The sequence below is a fragment of the Periplaneta americana genome, chromosome 14, assembly GCF_040183065.1.
Source record: "Periplaneta americana isolate PAMFEO1 chromosome 14, P.americana_PAMFEO1_priV1, whole genome shotgun sequence".
NCBI classification, from domain to species: Eukaryota; Metazoa; Arthropoda; class Insecta; order Blattodea; family Blattidae; genus Periplaneta; species Periplaneta americana.
Window position 1 is genome coordinate 136,360,398 of NC_091130.1, and position 18,368 is coordinate 136,378,765.

General features: G+C 35.0%; 1 protein-coding gene across 7 annotated transcripts in view; it reads right to left on the reverse strand.

The window, feature by feature from the left end:
- The window catches only part of LOC138713755 (inactive dipeptidyl peptidase 10-like), an 883,892-nt gene that overhangs the window by 169,280 nt on the left and 696,244 nt on the right, over window positions 1–18,368 (reverse strand). For all 7 annotated transcript variants that reach the window (XM_069846140.1, XM_069846139.1, XM_069846143.1 and 4 more), the window contains one exon: window positions 10,474–10,548. In XM_069846140.1, coding sequence (XP_069702241.1) covers window positions 10,474–10,548 — 75 coding nt within the window. The remainder of the gene's footprint in view (window positions 1–10,473; window positions 10,549–18,368) is intronic.

Consider the following 18,368-nt stretch of genomic DNA (forward strand, 5'->3'; position numbering starts at 1 on the left):
TGTTCAGTTCTACTGGAATACCCACGACCACAGCAGCGGGAGTTGCTTATTGAGTATCGAACGTCACGTCCACACAAGAAGTCATGACTACAGCAGTAGTGGGGATCTAGCTTCCTTTAACTAAAAGATATTGTTCAGAATTTGACAAACCCAGATAAATACGCAACGACTGACAGACTTTCACTGAACATCATCTCACATAACGCCTTACTGGCTTTTAAGGAACCCGGAGGTTCATTGCCGCCCTCACATAAGCCCGCCATCGGTCCCTATCGTAAGCAAGATTAATCCAGTCTCTACCATCATATCCCACCTCCCTCAAATCCATTTTAATATTACCTTCCCATCTACGTCTCGGTCTCCCCAAAGGTCTTTCCCCTCCGGTCTCCCAACTAACAATCTATATGCATTTCTGGATTCGCCCATACGTGCTACATGCCTTGCCCATCTCAAATGTCTGGATTTAATGTTCCTAATTATGTCAGGTGAAGAATACAATACGTGCAGTTCTGTGTTGTGTAACTTTCTCCATTCTCCTGTAATTTCATCCCTCTTAGCCCCAAATAATTTCCTAAATACATTACTTGCTTACAAATGGCTTTTAAGGAACCCGAAGGTTCATTGCCGCCCTCACATAAGCCCGCCATCGGTCCCTATCCTGTGTAAGATTAATCCAATCTCTATCATCATATCCCACCTCCCTCAAATCCATCTTAATATTATCCTCCCATCTACGTCTCGGCCTCCCTAAAGGTCTTTTTCCCTCCGGTCTCCCAACTAACACTCTATATGCATTTATGGATTCGCCCATACGTGCTACATGCCCTGCCCATCTCAAACGTCTGGATTTAATGTTCCTAATTATGTCAGGTGAAGAATACAATGCGTGCAGTTCTGCGTTGTGTAACTTTCTCCATTCTCCTGTAATTTCATCCCGCTTAGCCCCAAATATTTTCCTAAGCACATTATTCTCAAGCACCCTTAACCTCTTATCTAAATCAAATTGTTGAATTCTTTATAAGTTCATACATATGTATGTATACTTCTTGCTGGTTGAGTGCAAGAGAAGGCCTTACGGCCTTAACTCTGCCAGCTAAAATAAATCATTATTGTTATTATTATTATTATTATTATTATTATTATTATTATTCTCAAACACCCTTAACGTATGTTCCTCTCTCAAAGTGAGAGTCCAAGTTTCACAACAATAAAGAACAACTGGTAATACCTATAACTGTTTTATAAATTCTAACTTTCAGATTTTTTGACAGCAGACTGGATGATAAAAGCTTCTCAACCGAATAATAACAGGCATTTCCCATATTTATTCTGTGTTTAATTTCCTCCCGAGTATCATTAAATTTATATTTGTTACTGTTTCTGCCAGGTATTTGAATTTTTCCACCTCTTCAAAGGAAAATGTTAAATATTATGTTTTATTTAACGACGCTCGCAACTGCAGAGGTTAGATCAGCGTCGCCGGATGTGCCGGAATTTTGTCCCGCAGGAGTTCTTTTACATGCCAGTAAATCTACTGACATGAGTCTGTCGCATTTAAGCACACTAAAATGTCATCGACCTGGCCCGGGATCGAACCTGCAACATTGGGCATAGAAGGCCAGCGCTATACCAACTCACCAACCAGGTCGACTCTTCAAAGAACATATCTCCAATTTTTATATTTCCATTTCGTACAATATTCTCGTCACGAGACATAATCGGGATTTACTTCTAAATCTATCTCTTTACTTGCTGCCAGTAAAATTCCCGCGTTTTCCCTAATCGTTTGTGGATTTCCTCCTAAGATATTCACGTCATCCGCATAGTCGAGCAGCTGATGTAACCCGTTCAATTCCAAACCCTCTCTGTTATCCTGGACTTTCCTAATGGCATATTCTAGAGCAAAGTTAAAAAGTAAAGGTGATAGTGCATCTCCTTGCTTTAGCCCGCAGTGAATTGGAAAAGCATCAGATAGAAACTGATCTATACGGACTCTGCTGTACGTTTCACTGAGACACATTTTAATTAATCGAACTAGTTTCTTGGAAACATCAAATTCAATAAGAATATCATATAAAACGTCTCTTTTAACCAAGTCATATGCCTTTTTGAAATATATGAATAACTGATGTACTGTACCCTTCTATTTCCATTATCTCTCGAATACAAAATATCTGTAAATGAATACAATATAATATTTTATTACTCAGTCAATGACAAATCAATGTAAAATAAGTTACAAAATATCTGATCAATAGTTGATCTATTACGCCTAAAACCAAATTGATGATCTCCAATAATTTCATCTACGTATCTCACATAACACCTATTGCAAATAAATATACACTGCAATCGAAGGGGTAATTCATTAAGTAGATTTATACCTAGATATACGATCATTTGCACAGACAGAAAGACAGATAAGATAGATAAGACACATAAGATGCTATAGATCAGGACTGTACACGATTTGTACTCACTGAGCAGACTTTCGACTCACGAGCGGAACAGATTGCTGAGAAGGCTCGTCCGCTCTACGGAAGAGTGAAATGGGATAAGAAGTAAAAGAAGCGTTGACAGTTTACAGGTACTGAAAATGTATACACATTCACAGAAGAAAGAGCTTCTTCATATGGAGTTAGAATTAATTGATTTTCTTTGTACTTATTTTGAGAGTATATTGGTCAGAGTCCTACATATTGAAAGAAATGAAAAGAAATGAAATTTTCTACCTATGCAATTTTGAATTTAAGTTAATTTTATTGTCACTCCAAATGGAAAAATATATTTTTAAAATGTATTTTACGTTTAATACTGCGATCCTGTTTCATTATTATTATTATTATTATTATTATTATTATTATTATTAGCAGCAGCAGCAGCAGCAGTAGAAGTAGTAGTAGTAGTAGTAGTAATAGTAGTAGTAGTTTCATTATTATTATTATTATTATTATTATTATTATTATTAGTAGTAGTAGTAGTAGTTTCATTATTATTATTATTATTATTATTATTATTATTATTAGTAGTTTTAGTTTCATTATTATTATTATTATTATTATTATTATTATTATTATTATTATTATTAGCAGTAGTAGTAGTAGCAGTAGCAGTAGTTTCATTATTATTATTATTATTAGTAGTAGTAGTAGTAGTAGTATTAGTAGTTTCATTATTATTATTATTAGCAGTAGTAGTAGTAGTTTCATTATTATTATTATTATTATTATTATTATTATTATTAGCAGTAGTAGCAGTAGTTTCATTATTATTATTATTATTATTATTATTATTATTATTATATTACTATTAGCAGTAGTAGTCGTAGTCGTAGTAGTAGTAGTTTCATTATTATCATTATTATTATCATTATTATTAGTTTATTATTATTAGTTTATAATAATAATAATAATAATAATAATAATTATTATTATTTTTCAGAATTTTTCCTCACGTCAGTGACTTTTTAAAAGTGTATTGAACTTTAAAAATAAAACAACAAATATATCAGGACTTAGGATGATATAAGACTCATTGATAGATAGATTAGGCAGAAGCATTGTTAGATTTGTTTTACTTTGTTATTTAACGAGCTGTATCAACTACGAGGTTATTTAGCGTCAATGGAATTGGTAATAGCGAGATGGTATTTGGCACGATGAGGCCGAAGATTCGCCATAGATTGCCTGGTATTTGGAGAAAACCTCGGAATAAAACCCAACCAGACAATCATTCCAAGTGGGAATCGAACCCCTGCTCGAGCGTACCTTCGGATCGGCAGGCATATGCCTTAGCCGACTGAGCTACTTCGGTGGCCCGCATTGATAGATTAGATGTATTAGATAATTAAAAGGTAGAAGAGATGGATACATATATAGATAGATAGATAGATAGATAGATAGATAGATAGATAGATAGATAGATAGATAGATAGATAGATAGATAGATAGATAGATAGATACTTATACAAGCAGACAAATGGAGAGTTGAAAGAATAAGGTATATTACTAAATAAGTGAATGAAAGATTGTCAATTTTAGTAAAAAATAAATCATCATTAAAAGCAAAAGTATTTAAAACAATTATTGCCTATTTTAGTAAAAAAATAAATAATGATTAAAAGCAAAAATATTAAAAACAAATATTGCCAATTTTAGTAAAAAAATAAATAATGATTAAAAGCAAAAGTATTTAAAACAATTATTGCCTATATTAGTAAAAAAATAAATAATAAATAAAAGCAAAAATATTTAAAAGAATTATTGCCAATTTCAGTAAAAACTAAATAAAGATTAAAAGCAGAAGTATTTAAAAGAATTATTGCCAATTTTAGCAAAGAAATAAATAATGATTAAAAGCAAAAGTATTTAAAACAATTATTGCCTATTTTAGTAAAAAATAAATAATGATTAAAAGCAAAAATATTTAAAAGAATTATTGCCAATTTTAGTAAAAAATAAATAAAGATTAAAAGCAGAAATATTTAAAAGAATTATTGCCAATTTTAGCAAAAAAATAAATAATGATTAAAAGCAAAAGTATTTAAAACAATTATTGCCTATTTTAGTAAAAAATAAATAATGATTAAAAGCAAAACTATTTAAAAGAATTATTGCCAATTTTAGTAAAAAAATAAATAATGATTAAAAGCAAAAGTATTTAAAACAATTATTGCCTATTTTAGTAAAAAGATAAATAATGATTAAAAGCAAACATATTTAAAAGAATTATTGCCAATTTTAGTAAAAAATAAATAAAGATTAAAAGCAGAAACATTTAAAAGAATTATTGCCAATTTTAGTAAAAAACAAATAATGATTAAAAGCAAAAATATTTAAAAGAATTATTGCCAATTTTAGTAAAAAAGAAATAATGATTAAAAGCAAATAGTACATTATGCAACGAGCCTATAATGATAGTAATTAAGACGCGAGGATGTTTATGAAACGAGCGCAAGCGATTTTCATAATTTTCATACGAGCGTCTTAATTACCATTATAGGCAAGTTTCATACGACTTTTTATGCTCGACCATATTTCTAACTTGAAATTATTCATAAATATTCATGTTATTGTTATGTGAGTGATTGCAATAGCCTACCTCATAAATTGTGAGATGTGCGCAGAAGCGCAGGTATTGATTTTTTCCGGGAAACGAATGTCGACGACCTTGATATAATCTAGAGAGTAAGATAAAAATTAATCTTGATATAATCTTGAAATTGAATTCGACATTGAAAAACGAGATGAAAAATTTAATTTATTTGAATATTATTTACAATTAACGCTAATTATTATAGTAACAGAACATAAACTTCTGCGACAGTATTGGATTTCCAGCCTTCGTGACTTTTCCCTAGTTGTCTTTCGATTGTATATCCGAGAATAATTGAAAACCTGAACTTTAATGAATAGGTGTACTTTAATGACATGCATTAAAGGACTGCTACCAGGTGTATAATTACTACATTTCGGCATGGTCGAGCATAAAATATTAAAAGAATTATTGCCAATTTTAGTAAAAAAGTAAATAATGATTAAAAGCAAAAATATTTAAAAGAATTAATGCCAATTTTAGTAAAAAATAAATAATGATTAAAAGCAAAAATACACTCAGGGACAAAAAAAAAAACCGGACACTTCTATATTTGCTTGTATTTTGTTGTCAATTATTTAAAAATGAAACAAAACCCATTTAAACAAAATAATGTTTCATTTAGCACCTTATACTACAACATTTGAAAAAAAAATCTCTGATGAGAAAATTTACAAAAAATTACAAAGGGCGTATAACTATGGCATCGTTTGGTCTGACTGTTTTTTCATTTTATGGTGCCTTAAACATTAAGAACTCTTTTCAGTAACGGGTATTACCTCCTCTGGCTTGAATAACTGCATCCATACGTCTTGGCATGCTCTCAATTTGGTTAGAAATGTCTTCTTGAGGAATAAGTTCCCATTCTTCGCCAAGTGCTCGCCTCAACTCTTGTAACGATTCTGGTCTCGGTCGTCTATTCTTAACACGCCGTCCCAGTATGTTCCACACGTGTTCAATTGGGTTCATGTCTGGACTCCTTGCTGGCCATGGAAGAACATGGATTCCCACTTCTTGGAGATAATCTCCGACCGCATGGGCAATATGCGGCCGTGCATTATCATGCATTAAAACAAAATTATCGCCTACAAATTGGCCAAATGGCACAACATGATCAGCGAAACATTCATTTATATACCTATCAGCTGTTAGTCTTCCATTTTCAACAAAAACCAACTCTGTACGAGCATCCGTACACACTCCTGCCCAAACCATCACTCCACCACCTCCATACGGCACATTTTCGGAAATGCAACACTGTGAAAATCGTTCTCCCCGCCTTCTCCAAACTCTTTCACGTCCATCAGGTGAGCACAGATTGAAACGGGACTCATCGGTGAACAGAACACAGCTCCACTGTCCATTTCTCCAATCCCTGTGATCATTTGCAAAACGCAGTCGTTCAACTAGATGCATCCTGAGAAGTCTGGGACCAGTTGCAGGTCTACTTGATATCAGTCCACTTGCTTTCAACCTCCTTCTAACTGTTTTGGCCGAAATTGGGCGTCCATGCATGTTAACAAATTGCTGGGCTACACTAGTAGCTGGCAGGTTGCGCTCCCTAAGAACTCTCAACACCATATACCTGTCTTCATTTGGATTTGTAGCTCTTGGACGACCCGAACCTGGTCTTCTGGTATATTGTAGGGTCTCTCTATACCGTTTTATGGCATCATGGGTTGTGCTTCTAGCCATATTCATAACATTTGCAATGTAACGTACACTGCGTCCATCATCATAAAGGGCTACAGCTCGAGCCATATCTTCAGGTCGCATCTTGTTTTAAGACAAATGTTACAACCCCACTTAAACTCAGAAAATGTAAAAATAAAGAAATAACGGTTATTTACAAGAAGTCGTCGCTGAACGATTCACATTATTTCCAGGTTAGTTGAATCAACTCATCTAGTGAACGATATAAATCTTTAAAATACTAGGTGTCTCTCTCCCTTGTTACTTGTGAGCCATCCCAAACCCCGACCTCCACACCTAAGAGCGCCGGTCCTTATATACCCGTCAGTCAAGGCCTACTGACAAATAAAAGCAATTGACAATAGATATCTCAGTCATGACAACCTCATAAAATATCCTATCAATTGAATAATCGATCTTGCTACGTACAACATAATTATATTATATTATTACCCATTTCAGCGAGCACTGACGACCACTGCAAAATACGATAATTTGGTCCAGGAAGCATTGTCTTTTGGCACAAGGATGATTTATGTAACATGTTTCTAAATTATTAGTCTTTTAAATACCGGTACATTCTTTAATAAATCACTGAAAAACAAATGTAAATATAGGAAGTGGAGTGAGTACGAAATTATTATTATTTTTTGGCGCATCATTTTTACGTAAATAACGAAAAATAAAAAGGGATTATTAGAAAGTACGTACACTGCGTTTGTCAAATGCGCATCACCATGCTTTCGAAAAGGCACTTTTAAGTGCCCGACACCCCGCTTTTTTTCATCATGTGCTACAAGTCAGATCATCATCGGGGCTGCTACCCCTCTTTTTTCATCATGTGCTACATGTCGGATCATCATCGGGGCTTGCAGCCCCGACACCCCGCTTTTTTCATCATGTGCTACAAGTCAGATCATCATCGGGGCTTGCAGCCCCGATACCCCGCTTTTTTCATCATGTGCTACATGTCGGATCATCATCGGGGCTTGCAGCCCCGATACCCCGCTTTTTTCATCATGTGCTACACGTCAGATCATCATCGGGGCTTGCAGCCCCGATACCCCGCTTTTTTCATCATGTGCTACATGTCGGATCATCATCGGGGCTTGCAGCCCCGATACCCCGCTTTCTACGTCATGTGTTACACGTCGGATCATCATCGGGGCTTGCAGCCCCGATACCCCTCTTTTTACATCATGTGCTACACATCGGATCATCATCGGGGCTTGGAGCCCCGATACCCTGCTTTTTACATCATGTGCTACACGTCGGATCATCATCAAGGCTTGTAGCCCCGATACCCCGCTTTTTACATCATGTGCTACACGTAGGATCATCATCAGGGCTTGCAGCCCCACTTGCTACGTGCAAAACAATTATATTATATTATTACCCATTTCAGCGAGTACTGACGACCACTGCAAAATACGATAATTTGGTCCAGGGAGCATTCTCTTATGGCACAAGGATGATTTATGTAACATGTTTCTAAATGCTACGTACAACATTATTTTATTACATTATTAATACCCATTTCAGCGAGTACTGACGACCACTGCAAAATACGAAAATACAAATGACATATGACATGGCATATGAACACTATTTGAAGAAAGATAGGAGATATTAAATAATATTCATCATTCTTAATGATCTTTGGATGGAAAATAACAATGAAATAAGTATAAAATAGAAATTACATACAGGTGAGCATATATAAAACAGTAAGTAGAATTATTTATTTGATTAATAAGCTTAAATTACTCCAGGTTTAGTGTGTTGTGTAACAATAGACAATGGAATCGTTCACAGAAGTGAACTATAAATGATGTGAATCGTTCAGTGCATCCATCTTGTGTAACAATACCCTAGAAGTGGACTATAAACGATGTGAATCGTTCAGCGACGACTTCTTACAAATAACCGAAATAACGAATGATAACGATAATGAAGCACAAAATGGTTGAGACAAAATTGTTATAGCTGAGACTCCGAAAGCAAAATTGGAATATTTGGTTGTAATGGCTTGTTCATAAAACAAAAAACAATCAACAATGTATACACGTCTCCATAACAACAGATGGCTACCATAATATTGTATGAGAAGGTAATGTTTTGCAAAATACCAGCAAATATTAAAGTGTCCGGTTTTTTTGTCCCTGAGTGTATTTAAAAGAATTATTGCCAATTTTAGTAAAAAATAAATAATGATTAAAAGCAAAAATATTTAAAAGAATTATACTTTTAATTATTATTATTCTCTCTTGCCTTTCATCACCTCCCTCTTTTTGCCTCCTTGCGATGCGCCGAATCTTTGTGCCTATAATGTTCACGTAGTCCGTGTTCCCTTCTTCGAGGTGCCCGAGTCGTCGAATTAGCGTGGTAATGCGGTGCTATCGAGTGACAGGAAGTGGCTGCGGACATCTATCATCTTAATGCAGACAGCGTCGCAGTAGGTGGTCGACAGGGACGCGGTCAAACGCCACAAGTCGCCACATTCATGGCTCCCAGGCAAATATGTATTAAGAGCGAAAACAAATGACTCTCAACCTTCGCAGGGATATAGTGCAAATAAAAAACGCAGTGGTGTGCATCCAGGGGCAGGGAATCGAGCTCTGCTTCGGTTACGATTTGCTATGCAGTTATTATTCCGTTAATAAGCAATATATAGCAATAGCCTATATTCACATCTCCTTCTCAATATACGCACATATAGAATACATTACGTTACAATATTACATTATATTGAGCATTTCAAAATTGAGATAAATCACACTTATTATCCACGTTCATAAAGAAACTTCACAAGTTAATATTTACCTTTACAGTGCCACCGAGTGTTTGCCCATTTGCAATGTAAATCAATGCCTACATACATTTCACACGCTCCATTCTTCTTCACATACTCATTTCAAATGCTTCTAGTCGTTTCTCTTAAAGCCGTCGTAATATTCATGTTTCTGACCCATACAATGCCACAATCCACACAAAGCACTTCATTAGTCTATTCTTTAGTTCTTTTTCCAGAGGTCCACAGAAGATGCCTCTTTTTCTATTAAAAGTTTCCTTTGCCATTGCTATATTCCTTTTGACTTCCTGGCAGCAGCTCATGTTACTGCTTATAGTATACCCCATGTATATGAAGCCGACTCATTGCGAATTAACATGTTTATCTTCTTTTTTTTTCCGATAACCATGATCTTCAACTTGTTTGCACTTGCCTTCATCCCATAATACCCAATGCTGTCACTTAGCTTCAGTATCATATCCCTTAATGCCATGAGCAAATCTTATGTATTTTTTTCCTTCTTCCTTCTACTATATTACTTCTACGCAATATTAAAGGTTTCATAAACCTAGTATCACTTTTTCAAATACATTATTTTAACAAAATTTGTGGAAATAGCATTTAGAGTCGTACGGTATTTCGAAGTTTTAATTTGTTAATGCAATCATATTGAAACAATGTACACTCCGCGCAATGGATAGTTGGAGAATGTAAACAATCACGCAAGGTCACATGTTCTTTACCTCTCCCCGTGTGGCCAGTCCGTAAGGTGAGGGAACACTATGTGGCTTGTTTAAATTCTCCAGATATCCACTGTGTTAGCTGTACAACGTAAAATCAAACAACGTGATTACCACATTGACTGCAACAAACATGAGCAGATGCTGAAGGCTTACCTTTTTGATATCCAATATGAGCAGTATGTAATTGAGGTCACTGGACACCCTAAAGTCTACGGCATTCAGCTGTCTCTGAAACAAAAGAAAGGAAAATTGTAGTACTATAAAAATAGAAAACTATTTTAATCATGTATAATAGGTGAAGCATCGAGAGCGCAAACTTAATAATTTCTCTCCTATCTAAGAGATTTTTTATGAAACTTTGTATAGAAGTTAAAAGTAGAATAAATTTTTGTCTATAAACTCTGATAATGTTAATATAAGAGGAGCTACACCTTTGTGGGGGTGCACTTAGAAAAAAATTAACTTTTCCTATGTAATAGATTTTTATTTAACTTTGTACAGATGTTACAGGAGGCATACATTTTTGTCTACAAACTCTGATTATGTTCGTATAAGAGGAATTACCTCTTTATAGTGTAATAGATTTTATGCTCGACCATGCCGAAATGTAGTAATTATACACCTGGTAGCAGCCCTTTAATGGACCTCATTAAAGTACACCTATTCATTAAAGTTCAGGTGTTCCACCAATCATAAAATACCATTGTAGCAATATGAAAGCGCAAGTATCGATTATTCTCGGATATGCAATCGAAAGACAACAATAAATTAATAAATCACCTATATTTGAAATGAAGTCAGTTCTGTTACTATAATAATTAGCGTTAATTGTAAATAATATTCAAATAAATTCAATTTGTCATCTCGTTTTTCAATGTCAAGGTCAATGTTGACATCTGTTTCTCGGAAAAAATCAATACTTTCGCGTCTGCGCACATCTCACAATTTACGAGATATTGCACAAGGTCAGTTCCGCTCCTCAGTCAGATAAGAATAACATGAATACTTATAAATAATTTCAAATTAGAAATATGGTCGAGCATAAAAAGTCGTATGAACTTGACTATAATGGTAATTAAGACGCTCGTATGAAAATTATGAAACTCGCTTGCGCTCGTTTCATAAACATACTCGCGTCTTAATTACTACCATTATAGGCTCGTTGCATAATGTACTATTATGAAACTTTGTACAGAAGTTACAGGCAGCATACAAATGAAGGGTACACAAAGCTTAACATCACTATGAAGAGATCGGGATGTTCAATGCCGAGCGGGATAGACTACAAGATCAATAGTAAACATGTGCTCTTCTAATTGGACGGATTTACGCAATAAGGGACCAAGCGCCAAAAACCTGTTTCGAGATATTGGCCATTGAAATAAATCTGTTTTTTTTTAATAAAAACATTTAATGCAAGACGTATTATAAATTTATACTATTACAAAAACATAGCACAAATAATACCAAAAAAAGGCTAACCGATTTTTAACAAGAGACCAGCAGTTGAATTAATATTTCAAAGCAAAATAAATAAATGCATTTTATGCAACAAATGAATTTTTGCTTATAAATAGCAGCAAAATTCAGATATAGCATACTTGATTTTTCCCAGTTAAATTAGCCTACCATCAACAGATTTGTGCAAATATCTATTTTTTTTTTCAAATTATCGAGTGGTCTATTATTGCGTAACTCCGTCCAATTGATACACTGTTCTGCGCTTCTAAAACCTTGTAAAACTTTCGAGAGATCGAACTTGTTGCGCTTTTGATCTTTGCATTCAGTTGTTTGTGTGTTTTTGCAAAGAGTTCACTATAATTCTTTTCAGTTTCACATAAAGCAAATGTTTCGAAAGAGCATAATGAAACGATTTACACATCAATATGACATCAATGAGTTGTTTAAAATTGTAGTGAATAATAATATGCTATTGCAGAGAATTCGATTCATTTGGAAATTAATATCACAGTTAAGTACTTTAGATTTATACTTGTTAAATTAACTATTTCGATCTTTATACCCCCCGTATTTATTAATCACCGCATTTGTGAATAAATAATAATGTTCTATTAAGTTAAAATTATGTTTAACATTTTGATAAGTTTGTACATACAAAAACGTTTCACGTGAATGTCTGATACCGAAATTGCAGATCTACAACAATCGTTTCTAAGACGCCCTCTTCTGTATAAAGGCATACATCACTAAAATAAAGAAACATCGAAATACGTTATTCATTTATTAATTAACACATTATGATTATTGTAATTGCCTACATAAACAGGCGACATCCCGGATGGCTAGGTGGTTTATTTAAGGAAATGCTGCGATATATTATAACGTAATAAAATAATAATAATGAAAAACAAATGAGGAGGGATTCGCTAACATAATAAGTATAGGTTGCGCATTCCATTTGATGAATATTATAGTACAAGCACAAAATGGGATCATGAATGAACAAATGGAGCCCTTTTTCTCCTAACTAACGAATGTAGGGCTATAAGGGAATAGAGTCTTTTTCTTTCTATGGCGTCATCTATAGTTTCCCACCAAAAATTACAATTACACATCCCCTGAAATTCTATGAGCCGTTATTTCTAATGACACCGGTATGAATTTCGTAAAAATTATTCTTACTTACTTACTGGCTTTTAAAGAACACGGAGGTTCATTGCCGCTCTCACATAAGCCCGCCATTGGCCCCTATCCTGATCAAGATTAATCCAGTCTCCGTCATCATATCCCACCTCCCTCAAATCCATTTTAATATTATCTTCCCATCTACGTCTCGGCTTCCCCAAAGGTCTTTTTTCCCTCCAGCCTCCCAACTAACACTCTACATGCATTTCTGGATTCACCCATACGTGCTACATGCACTGCCCATCTCAAACGTCTGGATTTAATGTTCCTAATTATGTCAGCATAGACAGATATTAGTTATAACTTACGAATAATACAACAAATCAGAATTATAGCCCATAAAATTAATAACTTTCCTTCCTGATTGCTTAGACGTAACCTATATTCTAGTAACGTTTGCTTTGTCTTTTTTATGGCTTTTGAAACTTTTTTTTCACAGTTAATTATAGTTTATGTTGTACTGTATGTTTCTTTAAGAAAACAATATATTTTATTGTTTCCTGTTCATGTAACGTATAAGTGATGTGAAGTAAGCAAGTATCAAATTACAGGCGTATTTTTTACTGTTAAATATTTATACTCGCCTGGTGTTATAAAATGCAATGTTAAAGAGCCGTCACAAGCAGAACTGCAATCGTGTGAAAAAAAAATCATCTATGCATAGCTCCGGGCAAGTCTTTAGGAATCACATTTTTATCACCCCTGGATTTAATGTTTCTAATTATGTCGGGTGAAGAATACAATACGTGCAGTTCTGTGTTGTGTAACTTTCTCCATTCTCCTGTAACTTCATCCCTCTTAGCCCCAAAGCAGTGTATAAACAAGGAATGTTTCTGTGAACACACTGTATTTTACATCAATTTAAATACACCCTGTATAAGACATTATGGCAAAAGTAAATGAACTTGTAAATGTAATCATGATTATGACGATCCATCGTAGTTCGTTGTTTACATTGTTTCGAATGCTGTGGCATTTCTAGGGGGGGGGGAGAGGGGTACGCTGTCCCTGCAAATCTGCGCTGCATCTCTAATTTCAGGTGCGCACGTACAGCCCCGTTGCGTTGTCGGTCGCAGCTGTCACTGCTATTCAAATGGCGTGCGGACAGTTTATTTCCTTTCGAACTGCCACTTATCTTATCGGCCGGGAAGCGCTGGTTGGTCCGCAACGCGTTCAATTCCAATGGCCAGTTTTTCAAGCGTCATTTCATTCGAATTTCTCGTTAATGTTTCTGACATAAAATAGAGATACACTTGTGCAAGCGCGTCATTTCGATTTTAAGTGTCGCCCGGATCATCGACCGAGCATATGGACAGACATATGCAGACGAGCAAGCCTTTGTAGCTTTTTAAGCGATACCAAGGATAGAGTGGGTCATGTAAATGCATTTCCGGCGACTATCTTGTGAGCCCGTCTTCGATTGCCGGTAGAAACGTGAAGATTCATTTGTCTTTCGCAAGGACTAGGTTTTGTTGTTTTATTATTTGGTCAGCGGTGGCGAAAATGCTATCGTGCGCCGAGCCACTGTGTAAGCTGCAACGTGCATAGCACCTATGGAGGGAGGCGGACACTCGAAGGGGAATTGAAGCAACTGTCTGACATTAACGGTTTTTCATTTTCCTTACGTCAAGCACTTAAATAAAATTATATACAGTACAAGGCTACAAACTAATGTTTAGTATGTGTAACGAAGAAAGAAATGAACAAAAAAACATAGGACACATTATCACAACCTACAGTAAAATTAATTGTCTTCAGAATGTCTCTGCGGCAGAGTTTCAAAATCAGGAATTATGTCACTTACTGCCAGTCGTAGTTGATCACGAAGGTATTTGTCTGTCAGTTGTGATCTAAATTTGATTTTTACTATTTTCAATGTTGAAAATAATTTTTCACAAACGTAAGTTGTAGCGAACATGGCTTCAACAGAGCAAGCGAAAGAACGAAGCTTCAAATATTTATTTTTTGCGAAAGATTTGAAAAGTTCAACATTTGTCAAGTCCTTACATCTAGCTTTCATTTAGCACCACATTGTAAATCAGTGAGTTTAAATTGAAGATCTAACCGCATTATTCGTACATCTGCTGAAAAAGGATCGACGTACAGCGATGATGATGATGATGATGATAATAATAATAATAATAATAATAATAATAATAACAACAAGAACACTTAACCTTTTAATGTTTCATCAGTAACATGAAGTAACTTATAATGCCGTTTTATGTTATACAACCGTTTTCCTAGTAATACTTGTGAATAAATCATATATTTAATATTCTCATCGTATTGTCAGCAAAAAATTCATCCTTCCATCCTACTTGAAACTTTCGTTTTTATAGAGGTACATGGTTTCGAAAGAGACATTGCGGCGATACGCCACTCGCAGGTCAGAGACAAATATACATGGAACGGAGTTTGACTCCAGTGAGTGAGAGGGTGGGGGTTGTAGGTAGGAAGCAAGGGAAATGCACTGCGAGCCACAATGTGCTCGTGAGTCGCATTTTCGCCGCGGTTGATGTAGTTGAAGGTTCTTTATGTACACGCCAATAGAAAACATTTCTGAAATACCTTGAAAATGGCTAAGATTTATAGTATGGAGTAGTGTAAATTTAATGTAAATCACTAAAGGCCAGCTTTTGGTCATCGAATGAAGAAAACAGGGTCGCTGTGCAATGGAGTATAGATGATAGCACACACACACTGCATTTTTTGTACAGGGACATCATTTTATTTTTACTTCAATTTTTATTGTACCTGAATTTTTTAATGTACTTCACTCCCACCCCTTCTACTAGTAAACTTCCAACCGTTCTCCACACAGAACCAAGGCCGAGTATGCGGTCATAGTAAGCAGTACTGAGTTAGTGAGTATAGTACGTTTCAGAAATATGTTCGCGTTTTCCAGTGGCGGAAGAGCTTTCAATATTGAATCATATTTTCGCACAGGTACTGTCGTCCGTTTGCCTACGTCGCATCCCGGTTTCCCCCACCCGCTTCTGTTCGCCTGTCTGTAAAGACTAGTAGCTGGGCTGTCTTAGCTCTTTTCTGAAAATATTAATTTGTTAGGAATTGGACGTCTACGTAATATTATACAACTGTTTAAAATAACTTAAATAAAAGGGCCTCGTTAAGTAATTCACTGTCACGTGATTTTCCCCCTTTCTACGATCCTGTGACATAACCACTTGGTCGGACAGTAGATAGCATGTCTGAGTAATTTTATCTGTGCAGTCGGGCAGAAGTGAAGATGGAATTTACAGTATGTAAGGTACTCTTTTATACAGTAGGTACAGAATTATTTCAATATGAGTTACTAGTACGAAGGACGAAACTGGTAATTGGTAAGCAGAACCAGGTAATCAGTCCAAGCGGGAATCGAATCCTTGCCCGAGCGCAACTCAGGATTGTCAGGCAAACGCGCTACCGTTTGAGCTATGCCGGTGACTACTAACATCTTAAATCTCATGAAAAATGACTACTGGCATTAGACTGTACAAACTGTACGTATTGCAGTAAAGTTATGAGAAAACAAACGTATAATATCAGAACGATATGATTGCTGTAATCAGCTAATAGGCGTTGATTTTTTTTTCAGAGTTTAAACCTTACAATCTGAGGTATTGCTGGTATAACTGGAAGTGCTTACTAAGCGCTCACACAGTGTTATGTTACTTTTTTTTAAATAACATATTTTGTGTCTCTTTCTCGCTAAAGAATCAGAGATAGACGAATATATACAGCTGTCATCACTTAAGACTTTGTATAAATCTTTAGCATGTAAATACACTTACTTTTGCAAAGGCTTTTTTATAGCTGTAATGTTTATACCTTTATTCTTTATGTTTCAACAGGACAAGGCAATTAAACTCTTCAAGTAAACATCCTCAATGGGCGGAAGTAATATTTTTGCATCTTTATGCAACATTGACTCATAGGACATAAGGCAGTTAGTATATTACAAATCTTTAAGTAGTTTTTTGTTCATAGCATTTTGTTCATTTACACCGACGAGTTATCGGATATGATATGATGTGATATGATATGATATATGATAATTATATATGATTTATGATATATTTATTCATCCATCATATTTCTGTAGGACAGACCTGTTACATGACATATGATATGATATATGATACTTATACAATATGATACAAAATATGATGTATGGTATGACATTATATGATATTTATTCATCCATCACATTTCTGTAAGACAGATTTTTTTTTTTTTTTGCAATTCTATATTACCCCGGATCTGCCTTACTTTACAATTTTATTCACCTATGCCAAGACTTAGTTCCAAAACCTAATTCAATATACTTACTTAGTGGCTTTTAAGGAACCCGGAGGTTCATTGCCGCCCTCACATAAGCCCGCCATTGGTCCCTATCCTGAGCAAGATTAATCCATTCTCTATTATCATATCCCACCTCCCTCAAATCCATTTTAATATTATCTTCCCATCTACGTCTCGGCCTCCCTAAAGATCTTTTTCCCTCTAGCGTCCCAACTAACACTCTATATGCATTTCTGGATTCGCCCATACGTGCTACATGCCCTGCCCATCTCAAACGTCTGGATTTAATGTTCCTAATTATGCCAGGTGAAGAATACAATGCGTGCAGTTCTGTGTTGTGTAACTTTCTCCATTCTCCTGTAACTTCATCCCTCTTAGTCCCAAGTATTTTCCTAGGTACCTTATTCTCAAACACCTATGTTCCTCTCTCAAAGTAAGAGTCCAAGTTTCACAACCATAAAGAACAACCGGTAATATAACTGTTTTTATAAATTCTAACTTTATTATTTTTTGACATCAGACTGGATGATAAAAGCTTCTCAACCGAATAATAACAGGCATTTCCCATATTTATTCTGTATTTAATTTCCTCCCGAGTATCATTTATATTTGTTACTGTTGCTCCAAGATATTTGAACTTCTCCACCTCTTCAAAAGATAAATTTCCAATTTTTGTATTTCCATTTCGTACAATATTCTCATCACGAGACATAATCATATACTTTGTCTTTTCGGGATTTACTTTCAAACCTATATAATAAAAAGAGAAAAGCGCAGTACATATAATTAACATTGTTAAACCTGTATTTCTCTTTTCTCAATTGGCATTACTGAATAACATTCAATTTCTTTATTGCAGTAATCGTTATTCATCTATTTGAACTTCACAATGTCTGAATAGTTAAGTATTAATAAACATACAATTATTAAAATTTTGTGAGCGAATTTTAGGGATATATTATTTAGCCTACATTTTTATTTTGTTCACGAAATAGTCCTTCCTAATAAATGTCACTCGAGGTCTGAGATTACTATAGATAATTTCATTTCGTTTTAAGCTCATCAGAAAACTATTAGCAGTTGGTATATTACTGTTG